The 13,685-nt window shown below is 36.8% G+C and overlaps 2 protein-coding genes across 2 annotated transcripts; one reads left to right on the top strand and one right to left on the bottom strand.

The window, feature by feature from the left end:
* The first annotated feature begins 3,539 nt into the window (after positions 1-3,539).
* On the top strand, positions 3,540-5,486 carry LOC141389073 (dnaJ homolog subfamily C member 8). Its single transcript, XM_073960117.1, has 4 exons — positions 3,540-3,565; positions 3,710-3,771; positions 4,369-4,689; positions 4,754-5,486. Exons 2-4 carry the CDS (start codon positions 3,712-3,714, stop codon positions 5,117-5,119), a joined length of 747 nt encoding a protein of 248 aa, XP_073816218.1. The 5' UTR covers positions 3,540-3,565; positions 3,710-3,711; the 3' UTR covers positions 5,120-5,486.
* Positions 5,487-8,128: 2,642 nt separating this feature from the next.
* Positions 8,129-12,953, bottom strand: tst (superkiller complex helicase subunit twister). Its single transcript, XM_073960115.1, has 8 exons — positions 12,822-12,953; positions 11,079-12,745; positions 10,304-11,023; positions 10,064-10,243; positions 8,923-9,499; positions 8,679-8,857; positions 8,489-8,620; positions 8,129-8,428 (listed from the first exon to the last, which is right to left on the bottom strand). Exons 2-8 carry the CDS (start codon positions 12,678-12,680, stop codon positions 8,225-8,227), a joined length of 3,594 nt encoding a protein of 1,197 aa, XP_073816216.1. The 5' UTR covers positions 12,681-12,745; positions 12,822-12,953; the 3' UTR covers positions 8,129-8,224.
* Between the last annotated feature and the right edge of the window lie 732 nt (positions 12,954-13,685).

Here is a 13,685-nt window from a genome sequence, read left to right as displayed (position 1 = left end):
CGTCTACAAAGCTGATTTAGAGTAGTTCTTCCTCTGAGGAATATGAAATCATCCACCGCAAAATGTACAGACATAATAGCCACATGAACAGCTAAAATAATGCTCACTCCGAATGTATTGGTCGATGAAGCCCTGGATCTCATTACCAACTATCAATAGCATACGAAGAGCTTATATATGCGGCGCACTTTATTTCTTTTTGATACAAGTTTGCATGTAGTATTTAGTATTAAAAGAATTCATTAAACAAAATTCAAGAACGAGAAATCTTGGCCGTTTCGATATATAACCCCTTTGTTTTGTCATCCTTCAACCATCTGAAAAATAATCAATTATTAGTGATTTTAAATATTATATTAAGAGAAATACATACCGCTAAAACTCTTTGTTAGGAAGAAATGTAGTTGAAACTTTAAAAATGGAAATCTTATGTTTTTTCATTCAAATCTTTTTAATTAAAAAGCCTTGACATTTTTCAAGACAATATTTATGAACCTTCAAAATGTGTTTATATTTTTTATATTTGTTTACATTTTTGCCCATATGACTCATATGACACTAGTATTACGTACAACAACAAATTTCTATGTGGTTGTTGTATCGATTGTTGTACAACAAAACTTGCTTTTACCTGTAATAATTGTACCATGCTACGACGTGTTTTGCTCAGTGATGCCATCAATTCCGATGTAAAAATCCACACTACAGTTATTTCATGGTACAGTGAAGCTGAAAACACATACAACGTTTGGGTAAAGTTTTGTGTCGTTTTGACCGTTTTTACACTGTTGGGCAAAACTGGAAGCAATTTTTAAGAGAGTGAGAGGGGAGAGAGGGCGAAAATGGCTTTCCCCTTTACCACTGGCTACCAGCAAAATTTCTGCAGGTAGAAAATGGCAGAAGTGATTTTTCGACTTTTGTTTGACGATTATCTCACAAAAAACCGAAGAAAAAGTCGAACACTGACAACACTAAATAAAAAACTGTGAAATAAAAGACGAAAATTGATTTTTTATGTTTTTTTTTCTGACATTGCTGCCAGTCCTACCATTTTTCCGTTCCTTTACTTTTCTGGTAAAAATGTTCATGAGAGAGCAATTTTGAACAATTTTGACACTTCTCTCTTTTACCACTCCTACCATTTTAAAAGTAAAGGAACAAAGCTATTAATGGTACAACATTTCTTCTCAGTCGCGCAGACAACTGACAACGCAACTCAAGTTTAGTGGCAATACAAAATAGACCCATAAATTTACAAAAAAAGTAAGAATATAGCTGATAGTCACTTCCACCTTGTATAAATATGACTTGACCGGGACTAATGCTAGGTTTACATTTATGAAATCCACTCGATTTCAACTGTCAATTCCATTGCTCAAACATCAAATGAAATCTCATCTGAAATCCATTGTATTTAATTTGACGTTAAAAGAATGGAATTGACAGTTGAATCGAGTGGATTTGTAAATGTTAACCAATACTACGATATCCACTTGATTTCAACTGCCAATTCCATTGCTCAAACGTCAAATGAAATCCAATCGATTTCAGATGAGTTTTCATTTGAAGTACAGTGAATCACAGTCAAAAGTATCCCAGCAAAAAGTTTGCATCCGTGGATGCAGTTTAACCACTACAAGTGTACGGTACATTTGCCGTTGAAGTATATCTTTTCCTATGAATTCACTTATGAATTTTACAAGAGAGCGCGCAGCTAAGATGCGCTCTATTTTGCTTCCACAGCACACAGCTAGGATGCACTCTGATGTAGTCGTTTGGATTGAATTTAAAGGAACTCTTCGGTATATGTTTTTAATCAATCTAAAGATGCAGTAAAAATGCAAGCCATTGCGAAATATCCCAGAATAAATAAAATGCATTTATTGTTTGTGTAAAGCGAGAATACAAACAACTTTATTACATAAACACAACTTAAAATATGTTTCCATTAAATTCAATCACAATTGAGTGTATTTCCTCCCTTCTCCATTTAATGCCTTTACCTAATTGTATGTGCCGGGGGCTTTATAGATAGCTGCATACCAGTGTACCTAGGCGTTGAATTAGTCCCAATTTACATTAGGCGAGTTTACTTGCGGCAATTGTCAGTTTGTAGGTGAGAGAGGGTGCTGAGAGGCAAAGGGTTACCATATGCCTCACCTCTCCCTCCTACAAAATAACAATTGCCGCAAGTAAACTCGCCCAATGTAAATTGGGACTTAGATGTGCATTTAATTTTTTCCCGACAGTTTCTGCATTTACGAAACAACCGATTGCTGTTTTGTTTGCACTTTAATTTTTTGTTTTCCTTGTGTCTCATAGCATGAATATGTTTTCTCCCTCGTATGAATATGGGCTCTCTTTAACGGTACTGCCATATTGAAATACCTAAATGACCATTAAAATTAGTTTGATTTTCTGTATTAAGAATGTGGATAATGCACGACTTAATTTGAATTAAGGTAGTTAATGCAAATTAATGCTGCGTTTCCCATATAATTTGACATTTGAAAGCAAGCAACGAGCTGATTCTTTCACGGCCTTTTAATCCCCGATGTACATTTACGAAATCCACTCGATTTCATCTGTCAATTACATAGCTCAAACGTCAAATGAAATCTCGTCTGAAATCCATTGGATTTTATTTGACGTTTAACCTATGGATTTGACAGATGAAATCGAGTGGATTTCGTAAATGTAAACATAGCTTTACACATTTTACCCGAAAACCCGTTCGCGTACAAAAAAAGTTTTAATATATTCACTTCTCTTTAAACAAAAATGGCGATGAATGACACTCTCTTTAAAAAACGTTTTACTCAACAAATTTGAGCGTGTAAAAAATAAGCTGTGTTCCTTTACTTACCTGAGGTTACCATTTTAACCATTTGTTACCATTTTTAACCTGCAAAGCGTTCCTTAACCCCGAAAAGTGACAAAACTGGAAACAATTTTTAAGAGAGTGAGAGGGGAGAGAGAGCGAAAATGGCTTTCTCTTCTACCACAGGCTACGACGATTGACGATTATTTCACAAAATGGACGAAAAACCGAAGAAAAAGTCGAACACTGACAACACTAAATTAAAAACTGTGTAATAAAAGACGAAAATTGATTTTTTATGTTTATTTCTGACATTGCTACCCTTTTTTCTGACGGATCTACCCTTTTTCCGTTCCTTTACTTTTCTGGTAAAAATGTTCATGAGAGAGCAATTTTGAACAATTTTGACACTTTTCTCTTTTACCACTCTTACCATTAAAAAAGTAAAGGAACAAAGCTATAGTAACATGGATGCCGGCGTCTGATTGGCTGGTACGCCGACTTTGACATTTGTTCCAGCTTTTTTTTGACGTTTTTTCCATTTTTGGGTTCCCGAACTTTTTGAAAAAACTTTTGTGTGACAACAAATCGATAGACAGAACTATCTATCGATATTAAATTTTTAAAAAATAATCGATACTATCGATAGCGCTATCGATTTTTTGCCAGCTCTAGAAACCACTCTAGAATGACCTTCCAATTAGTTATTTTTTTACTTATAGATCCCTAGTGCTTGCAAACAAAGTAATTGTGAATTTTGTGAATCAAAAAAATGTTTTTATTACAAATAAACTATAATATCTAGTCAAAGAATTATATTAAAATTTCATTAGCAACGCATCTAGCAATTGCAAATATTTAATTTATATTTTTTTCGTTTAAACACAGCCATGTCATCGGAGGAAAAGCCAACAACTTCAAAGGAATCATTTGATGTGTTCTATGAAGAAGTAAGTAGCGCTTTAGAGGCATATAAATAAAGGTAAACATTAAGGGCGCCATGTACAAGTCTGCGAGTCAATTAGCGCAATTAAAAACCATCATACAAATACGTTAGAATTCAGTTATAGCAACTTCCAAGGAATCTTTCTTAAAGAGTCTTCCTTGCCAAGGAATACGTAGTATAGATTGGCACAACAGTACTAGCATCGCACATCACAAGGTAAAGTTGGTTTAGATCATCATTTGGTTAAACTTGTGAAGTCCGAAACTTATTTGTTTTGTCTTCCACCATTAGCAAATATCTTGAAATCTTGGTCTGAATTTCCAAAGTTTTATGTTTTCCTAAGTATGATATTACATTTTTTAATCATGAGGCCCTAATTTTACCGACCAAAGAAAATGTAAAGACTGTAAAGAGAATAAATGTTCCTTTGAAATTTCGCCCTAATCATGACGCCCTAATCTTACCCACCAAAGAAAAGCGAAAGACTGCAACTACATCCAAAACAAAATTTTTACATTGTGTTAAAAAGAACAACTTATGTTTCATTCTCATTTGAATATTTTGTAAAATTGCTAAAACTATTTTGCCATATTATTCACAGGTTAAAGAAATTGAAAAACGTGATTCGGTTTTAACATCTTCTCAACAAATTGATCGTTTACTTCGTCCAGGTTCGACATACTTCAATCTCAACCCTTTCGAAGTGTTACAAATTGAACCCGAACTACCCATTGATCAGATAAAGAAGCGTTATCGTCAACTATCCATACTAGTGCATCCGGATAAGAATCAAGATGACAAAGAGAGGGCACAAAAGGCATTCGAAATAATCAACAGGGCGTGGAAAATTCTAGAAAATGAAGTTACTCGCAAAAAATGTTTGGACGTCTATGAAGAGGCTAAAGAGAGAACAGATCATATGGTAAATTGACTTGACTTCCCCCTTAGTGATCCGAGAATTCATAATATTTCCATTTCATTTGTAGATTGCCGAAAAACGTAGAAAAATCAAAAAAGAAAATCGCTTCGAAACCATACCTGAAGATGATCCCGCAAAGTATAAACATGCCATTTACGTTATGGTCATGAAGCTGTTTGCCGACATGGAACGTCGACGACAGCAATTGGATCAACGTGATCAAGAAGAACGCAAACGTAAACGGGAAGCTGAGATCGAGGAGGAAGAGAGAATAAAAGCTGATCGTGAATGGCAAAAGAATTTCGAAGAATCCCGTCAGAGTCGTGTCAACAGTTGGCATGATTTTCAAGCGGGTAAATCAAAAAAAGCAAAGAAACAAAAACGTATGCAAGGTCTGATGGTACCACCGAAATTTAAGCCAGAATCACGATAAGTAAATTTTAAACTCGATTATATTTCTCTGTTATATAGATTTTATACAAAACCACCCGTTTTTTGGATGAAAGTTTTAATCGAAATTTCTTTCATTAATGCAGAATACCCACACACACACATAAACATTATTCTAAATATATTTTAAGCAAATGACGTACACATAATATGCGTATATACATAACTTACATCTATTATATTTAAATAATATACAAACATAAGAAGTTCAAATATTTTTCGTTTTTTAACAAAGTCCTTTGTGATTAATCGGGCATTGTAGCGTGTCGATTCATTACATTCGATATGAGTACGCATATTCATTTTAAATGAGAAAAACAACAATAAAACATACAAATTAATATAGGTAATTACGTAATATTTTTTTTATTTTATTTAAAATCTTTCAGATTGGGTTTAAAGGGAAAAAGGACCAAGTTTGTAACATAATCAACAGGTATATAGAGTGCGAACGAGGTAAAGAGCGAACCCTTTAACAATAGAACACTTGTTTTTTTGTATTTATTTATGTAAATATAAACATCTCAAAAGCTTGTCTACTTCTTTTCAGGAATATTACAACTTCCAAAGCCCAAATATAGATCCAAAGTCAAGTCAAAGAATACCAAGGAAACATCATTGAGGAATTACTACAATTACTGATGATCAAGAATATATACTGGTATTACCATTGAGTAAAACTTAACGTTTTCGGGTAGGAAAACTATACAATTATGGAGTTCCTATCGAACTCAACACCAAATTTTCAACGGTGGCAAAATATATCTGCAACATCCGGGACATATTCTGAGTATCTCAGCCATGTAAAATTTCTCTACAAGTTATGTTTTAAGACACGCCGTTCGGACTCGGTGGTAAATAGTAAGTCCCATATCATTGAGCTAATTGATATGGGAGAAGTCTCTATAGTCCCTTCTGGGATGTTTGCAGAACAATTATGAATTATCGGGACTATGTTTCGCCATTCGCCATACTGCGCTAACGACCTACTCTTCATTGTTATCAGAATATGAGAATGAGAAGAAGTCCAACAGAGATCGTATTATAGAAGTAAAATTGTCCTATTCTAGAAATTATCCGTTTAGAAGTCCAACTACAACCAACATTTTATAGAAGACCAACTGGATGTTGTTGTTACAGTATATTTTTTATGTTTACAAGTCCAAATTTACATTAGACAATTTTCCTTGCGGCAATTGTCAGTGAGAGAGGGTATTCAGAATCAAAGAGTTACCAGATGCCTCACCTCTCTCCATAAAACTGACAATTGCCGCAAGGAAAATTGCCTAATGTAAATATGGACTAAGTTAGTTGTTCTGCTTAATCTGTCTCTGGGTCTATCCCCAGTAGCCACAAAGCAACTGGATTTGGTCGAGTATGTTTTACAGAGCAGTTGAAAATGAGCAGTGTTTCGTGCGGGCCTGTGCCGCATGCTGGGCAAATGTTTTGCACGGTGTCATCGATCCTTGCCCTATAGGAATTAAGACGGCTGCGCCCTCCCGAGCGTAGTTGAGCCAAAACTACTTTGGTTTGTCGTGCCAGCTGACGCTCCTCCGCATTCATACCATAGTTGTTTATGGCATCTGCGAATGTATCTTTGTGAATGCTATTTAAACCTGCTTGACAGGCTTGTGATGTAGAGGTTCTCTCTGTAACGATCGATCTCTCTCAGCCCAATCATGAATGTCAACTCCCTGTGAGATTTCTCACTTTTCCCTTTGTGTTGAAACTACTAAAAGGCAAAACTCACTGGGAAGTTTACATTCATAATCACCGTGTCTTTCCGTATCATGAACATCCCTCCTGACATGCCTGGTGGGGAGGCATATCCACCATATGGCGATTGTGATGTCTCTTACCGTAACACCCAAGCAGTTACTGCAACGAAATCCATTATGTTGCTGTACTGGAATAGTCATTGTCTCCCCATGTAGATGGTCCACTGAAAAAATGAGGAGTCCTGTTGCAGTTCTCAGGGCGGAATTCTGACAGGTTTGAATACTTTTCCATCGCGTTATATGTTGTCAACAAGATTTCTTTATCTGCACTCCATGTTCAGCCGGCTAGGTTCCTTTTTCCTACATCACACCTTTTCTCAGATAGCTTTGGCATTCGCAATCCTGGAGTCTTTGGGTATGATGGGATCTCCATGTTAATGCTGAAACAGCTGGGCGAGCCGGGAGCCTCAACCTGTCGCTAGCCTCCCACATCATACAGATCGATCGCCCGTAGCAAAGACGCTTTTGCCTTTAATCCTTCCCAGCGTTAGAAATAACTATCCAACATAACACGCTGCACGCCATCTCTAGACATATTAGTCGAGGATTCAACCAGAACAGTAATGGTGGCGCTTGACTTGTCAAATGCATCTGACAATGTCAATCACTCCACGTTGATTGGGGATTTCGAGCACAGAAGTTGGAAACTTAGGTTAATCAATTACATGTGTGAATGCCAGTCGTATGTGGAATTCAGGAACAAGAATTCCAAGTCCATAGACTGAAACAGGGAGATCCCAAGGTGGGTGATATCTCCGGAACTATTTAACCTCTACTTCTCTTGAATTCCAACCCTTCCAGACGGCATTGAGATCGTAGTGTATGCGGATGATTGTAGGATCTTGGCGTAATGTAGGTTCCCTGATGTCATTTGTGAAAGGATGAACTCTTATTTGACTGATCTTACCACCTTTTGCCACGCTAGGAATATGCAAATATCCGCCACTAAATCTACGGTCACTCTGTTCATCAAATGGACGTCGGAGGTGAGTACTGAGTCAACTTGTCGCATTTTTTTGAAGACCATCAGGTCGTTTTATAAAAAAGTCCAACGGCCTACTTATAGAAGACCGAGCCATATATGGATTATATGGGGACAGCATTCATATTGCGGATTATCAGAAGCGTTTGATTTTATTGTTTCCATTTGACTTGTATATAGGTAATACAGATTATTTGTTCTTTCTTGGAAAAATAAATGCTTCAATACCTGCTTTTCTTAAATTAAATTTGCGAACTCGCCTGAAGGGGGATGTTTTTTATTTTAAATCAAAACATGCACACAAATACAAAAACTGTATACGACCGATCTAAAACGTTGTATATAAACTTGCAGTAAAGACAATATCACGTTTAATTGCATTTGATGCTTCTTCCATTTTGCTTTGCAATGCTGGATTTCCAATGCGTATGGCAGCGGTTTTAACATCTCGTATTGTCTCATCCAATTGTTGAATGCAACGGACAATGATACCCTCTTGGACTTCGGTTAGCTTCATTATTTCAGCAAAAGGCTAAAATGAAACGACATTTGGTAATATCCTTGAATACTGTTGCAACTACAGACAACAAACCTTATTGCGGGCCCATTCATAGACAACTTCCAACAAACCGAAATTTAAACGATCTTCTGTTTGTACCACAGCATGATGACGTAGTTCGACGGCCAATATGTTATCATTGATTTCTTCAAATTCTTTGACACACTGCAAGTAGAGTATTGAAAAAAAAATGACTCCAAGGAAATAAATATGGATTATTTACCTTTTTAAGTTTCTCTGGTATGACCGGTTCTCCTTGAATCTTGGCTTGGAACACCAAACCAGATAATAGGGCAGCAATTTCAGCCGGTTCCAAATTGTTAAACATGTTACACAAAATTAACTCGGTGATTAACAATTCATTTTGGCCCATTTCACAGGCAACTTTTCCCTTTAGGGTTACTAAAATCCATAATAGAATACAAAACATTAAACGATTTTTAAAATATCAAAACTAAATTTTTTACCCTCATCCAGTTCATCGATGTATTTCAAAGCTCTCAGCACCTCCAATTTGTTGCAGTAGTCGGGGTAGAGAGACAGATTTTTTGTGGAATTTTTAAATTTCAATTCTTCGATACGATGTTCCAACATTTTCCTTTCATAGACAATGGCAAATTCTTGCTCAAACCCGGCTATATTTGTGTGGGGCAAAATGTCGTGTAATTGTTTACCAAGATGTTCCAAATAACGAATTTGAGCCATTTCAGTATCGGCATTAACATTAATTTCTTTAGACATGTTTATGAATTTAATCGAATCGGCATTTTGTATATAATTCTCATTCAATTGATGCAGCTCTGAGACAAGTTTAACCACTGAAGCGCCAGGTGGCGAATCTTTGAAACGTTCAATTTGCCTCTGTTCCCAATTGCGTATTATAACGTCGGCATCAATTTTTAAATTCGTTTTGGTAATTTCCACAAAATCGGCGGCATTTAAATCCAATATGGTATGACCACCAATACCCTCGGGATGGAAATGTTTGAATTGTGGTGTCAATGAGATCATTTTGTAATAGATTTCTCCACGATAAAAATCATCCTAAAAAGAAGGAAATTTAGCAACGAAAATATTCCTATATCTTTTTCAGTTATCTGGTTATGGTATCTCAAAAATTCTGCAACTTGGACTGGTTGTGTCCACAAAGAATAAGGAGACAGACAGGTGATTGGGTTTAGCTGGGTTGTACGCTCTGAATCCACATGTAGGACATGTGTTTGTCATAGAGCTATCTATTCGGGGCCCAATACGAATTGCAACACTGCTGCATCGTCCATATCCTTAATTGAGATAAAATCACTCGTGTGAGGTGGATCGGCTCCGAGTAGTATCACAGTAGCTTTGTACTGCCTGTACAACTGCATGCGTGTTAATGCTATACAAATCTACTTGATAGGCTCGTTGATTTAGAACTTCTGCTTGTACTTTTGACCTCTCTCTCGAGATCATGAGTAACTTATTTCATTTCTGGATATCACAGCGACTGGCTGTTTCGACTTCTTGCGGGTTTTGGACTGTTTGTATTGCCCTGTCTCCAACTTTGATATCCTATGTCCTATAGCAAAAGTTTTACTTACCTTCATTTATGTATTTGTTTTTGCTTACTTTTTCATTGCTTTTGAATTGATGATCGAGCACTAAAACTCTATAGGTAGTATCCTTGCCCTGTACAGTCTTTGTCGACAGCAACACACCAAGTTTATTATAGTGCTTGCCTTTGCTAACCAGCACAACACGTCCAACTTTTAGTTCTTTAACAATTTTTGGTTGGGCCAATAAAAATCTCTAAAATGGAAGAATTTTTAAAAGACCCCTCCCACCATGTTTATTCTTTATAATGCTTACCATCAATCTTTGCTTTTCACTTATATACTCCGTGGCTAAATCATAAAATTTACACAACGGCTGCAAATGTTCACCCAACTCAGGCATTTGGGAAAATTTGTTCTGAGCCACTTCCAGTTGTTTCTGCTGGGCAGGAAGTTGTAACTTTTGATTGAATTCTTTAAAGGTAAACTTCATAATATCTTCAACTTTAATACTTTCTATACGAAGACACGTTAGGATGACAGCATAACGGAGAATAAACTGAGATTCCAACTTTTCTGGTTTACCCAAAATCATTGAACGTAAATCTTGTGCCGGTGGAACATTGGCTTTACACATTAAAATGACACAACCATTTTTATCGTGACCTCTACGCCCAGCTCTACCAGCCATTTGTATGTATTCACCAGGCTTGAGATTTCTAACTTCCATGCCATCAAATTTACGATGTGAATCAAATACCACAGTTCTGGCGGGCATATTAACACCCATGGCAAAAGTCTCTGTGGCGAAGAGTAACTTGACAAGACCAGCTTGAAATAACATTTCAACAATTTCCTTGAGTATGGGTAAAATACCACTGTGATGTACACCAATACCACGGCTGAGAGAGTCTTTCATTTGCAAAACTTGTGGTAATTCACGATCTGGTGGCTTTAACTTGGACAAGCATTGATGGAAGAATATTTCAACAGAACCCTTTTCGCGGGCCGTATTCAAATCAATGGAGTTCAATGCCTGTAAAAAGATTTCATTAGTATAAACATAGTAATTGTGATATCCCCCACCTTACCTGGGCATTCATATCACAACGATTCCTTGACAGGGTAAATGCCACCACCGGCATTAGGTCATTCCTTTTCAAGAAATCAATCAATCCTATCCACGTATTTTGATCTTGCTTGGGCGTGGTGTTTTGATGTTTAGGACCCGTACCACCAGACATTTGTTTTGATTTACTTTGGGCAGCCTTTTTCTTTTCCACTGCCTTTTCATAGTTCTCTTGCAAAAAGCGTCCCTGATCATCAACCAGCAAAAACCGATCATCTTTGGTTTTACCTCCCGAGCCCGTGTAAAGATAATGCATCAATGGAACAGGTCTTTTCAATGTGCTAATAACATAAACCTTCCTCTTCTTGGTGCTGCCAACCCAATCAGCCAATTCCATGGTGTTTGGCACAGTGGCAGACAACATAATGATATTCACATGATCAGGCAGCAATATTATAACCTCTTCCCATACATGACCACGTTCAGGATTATTGATATAATGGACTTCATCGAAAATAACATATTCCAAATCACGTGTTATATCACTACCACAATAAAGCATGGATCGTAGGATTTCCGTGGTCATAATTAAACAGGTGGCCGTTGGATCGATTTGCAGATCACCAGTTATGAGACCAACATCTTTAAATGTCTTCTTAAAGTCCCTATATTTCTGGTTGGACAAAGCCTTTATGGGTGAGGTGTAAATGGTGCGGGTCAAATCTCGCTGTGACAGAGCGATGGCATATTCGGCCACCACTGTTTTACCAGCCGAAGTGTGAGCGGCCACAAACACATATTGCCTTTCCTCCAATTTGAGTATGGCTTGTTTTTGGAAGGTATCCAATTCAAATGGAAATGACATAGCAGGGCAGGGTATTTTCTCTTTGAAGTCTGTAATGGGTTGTGAAATATCCAACATTTCAGCCCATTCTGTTTGCAGCGTAGTGTCCTTAGCTGTGGAGATTTCCAATACCGGTTTCAACTCCGTGGCCATAATATCATCATCTACATCTTTAAATTCAGCTGGAAGATTTGTTGTACTATTCTCTTCTTCCGTTTTGTTTTCCTCCTGTGTTATTTTCAACCACTCCTGAACATCCAAATCATCTTCAAGATTCCTCAGCAGATTAACATTTTCGGCTTCCTTCGGTTTATAAGATTGGAGAATGCTGTTCTTGAATTGTTCATGCTTGGTAAAGTCATAACCAGCTTTAAATCCAGGTGGCGTGGTCAACAATTCACCTTCAATTTCAAAGCCTTCCACTTCTAGGGATTTTATTTCTTTGGGTGGTTCATCAAATCCACCTGGCCAAAAGGGATAGTTCATTGCTGAGCCCCTCGTAACTTCTTCTAATTTACCAGGTTCTCTCCTCATTGATGTTGAGTTTTTGGCATTAGCCCCCACATCTTCCAAGTCCACTTCGATAAATGACAGAATTTTGCCGGTAATGAAATCTCTTTTGGGTACCAATTTCGTGCTTGCAGGGCCCCGAGGTAAATGCAGAAGTTTGTCTGCATTGTATTTACGTGGTATTATATCCGGTAAGGGATCATGTATGGATAGTTCTGGTGCCAAAATATAATTCCTTAATTTACTTTTATTTTCTGTTGCGGCAGTCATTTTTGTACGTCAACAACCATCCAACCATTTGCGAAATTTAGCATAGTACACACGGTCCAACAAAACTGACAGTCATTGAGGTCTATTTCGTTAGTATCAAAGTCTAGCTGAATAATTACTTTCCTAATCACTAAATTATACCTTAAATGTTGTATTTCAATCATATTTAGCTAACAAAAAGTTTTTATTTGCCAGAAAATTGCCGTAAAAGTACGTTGACTGTCAGTTTTGTTGGACCGTGTGTACTATGCTTTAGACCATGGTACAATCACCAGGTAGATGCATCAGCAAACAACTACAACAAAAACGAGTTCAGTACTGTGAAATGTCAAAAATGTTTTCCAAAAATAAAGCGATTCACACAATTTTTTCAACAAAATTTTGTTAGGCAGTTATTAATAAACACATTATTACAAAAATCCGACAAAAATTCACAATTTTTCTTTTAAATTTTTGTTTTTTAATTTTGTGTTTTCAATTACAACAACTTTTTTGACAGCTCACAGTACATCAGCTGGGCTGATGCGGGTACCTGTATGATTGTGCCATGCTTTAGACAAAAACAAAGGCATATTAAACAAGGTACGTGCAAAGTACATCTACCACGTAGTGTTGTTGTGAACTGTCAAAAAATTATAAACAAAAAATCGCGAATATCTGTCAAATTCTGTTAATGGCTATATCACACCATATGCTTTTTCGCATGTATGACATCAGCTGACCCGTATATTAATATACCCAAAGTGACAACATACATGTGAAAAAGCATATAGTGTGATATAGCCATAACAAATCCGTGTTCTTTGTTTTGCGGTTTTATAGAACGGTTACACTATAGCTTTTTGCCGGGTTAACCTACTTCATGCGGATTTATTGCTTAATCTGGTCAAATCTGACCAGATTTGCCATACAACAAGTAAAAAAGTATCAGTCGGCTTTGCCGACAGAGATATACCCTCAGCATGTGTTTATTGAAACAATTTTTTTCCAAAAAACGCATGTATT

This window comes from Musca autumnalis, unplaced genomic scaffold (genome assembly GCF_047663935.1).
Source record: "Musca autumnalis isolate F117 unplaced genomic scaffold, ASM4766393v1 scaffold_1, whole genome shotgun sequence".
Taxonomy (NCBI): domain Eukaryota; kingdom Metazoa; phylum Arthropoda; class Insecta; order Diptera; family Muscidae; genus Musca; species Musca autumnalis.
Note: the sequence above shows the minus strand (reverse complement) of the source record. Positions and strands in the feature narration are given on the sequence as shown.

Excerpts from the sequence above, each read along its gene's own strand:
- tst (XM_073960115.1), bottom strand. The coding sequence starts at position 12,680 with ATGACTGCCGCAACAGAAAATAAAAGTAAATTAAGGAATTATATTTTG. Across the intron at positions 8,858-8,922 it reads CATCGATGAACTGGATGAGG|TAACCCTAAAGGGAAAAGTT; the intron begins GTAAAAAATTTA and ends TATGGATTTTAG. Across the intron at positions 8,429-8,488 it reads ATGAATGGGCCCGCAATAAG|CCTTTTGCTGAAATAATGAA; the intron begins GTTTGTTGTCTG and ends GTTTCATTTTAG.
- LOC141389073 (XM_073960117.1), top strand. The coding sequence starts at position 3,712 with ATGTCATCGGAGGAAAAGCCAACAACTTCAAAGGAATCATTTGATGTG. Across the intron at positions 3,772-4,368 it reads TTGATGTGTTCTATGAAGAA|GTTAAAGAAATTGAAAAACG; the intron begins GTAAGTAGCGCT and ends TATTATTCACAG. Across the intron at positions 4,690-4,753 it reads AAGAGAGAACAGATCATATG|ATTGCCGAAAAACGTAGAAA; the intron begins GTAAATTGACTT and ends TTTCATTTGTAG.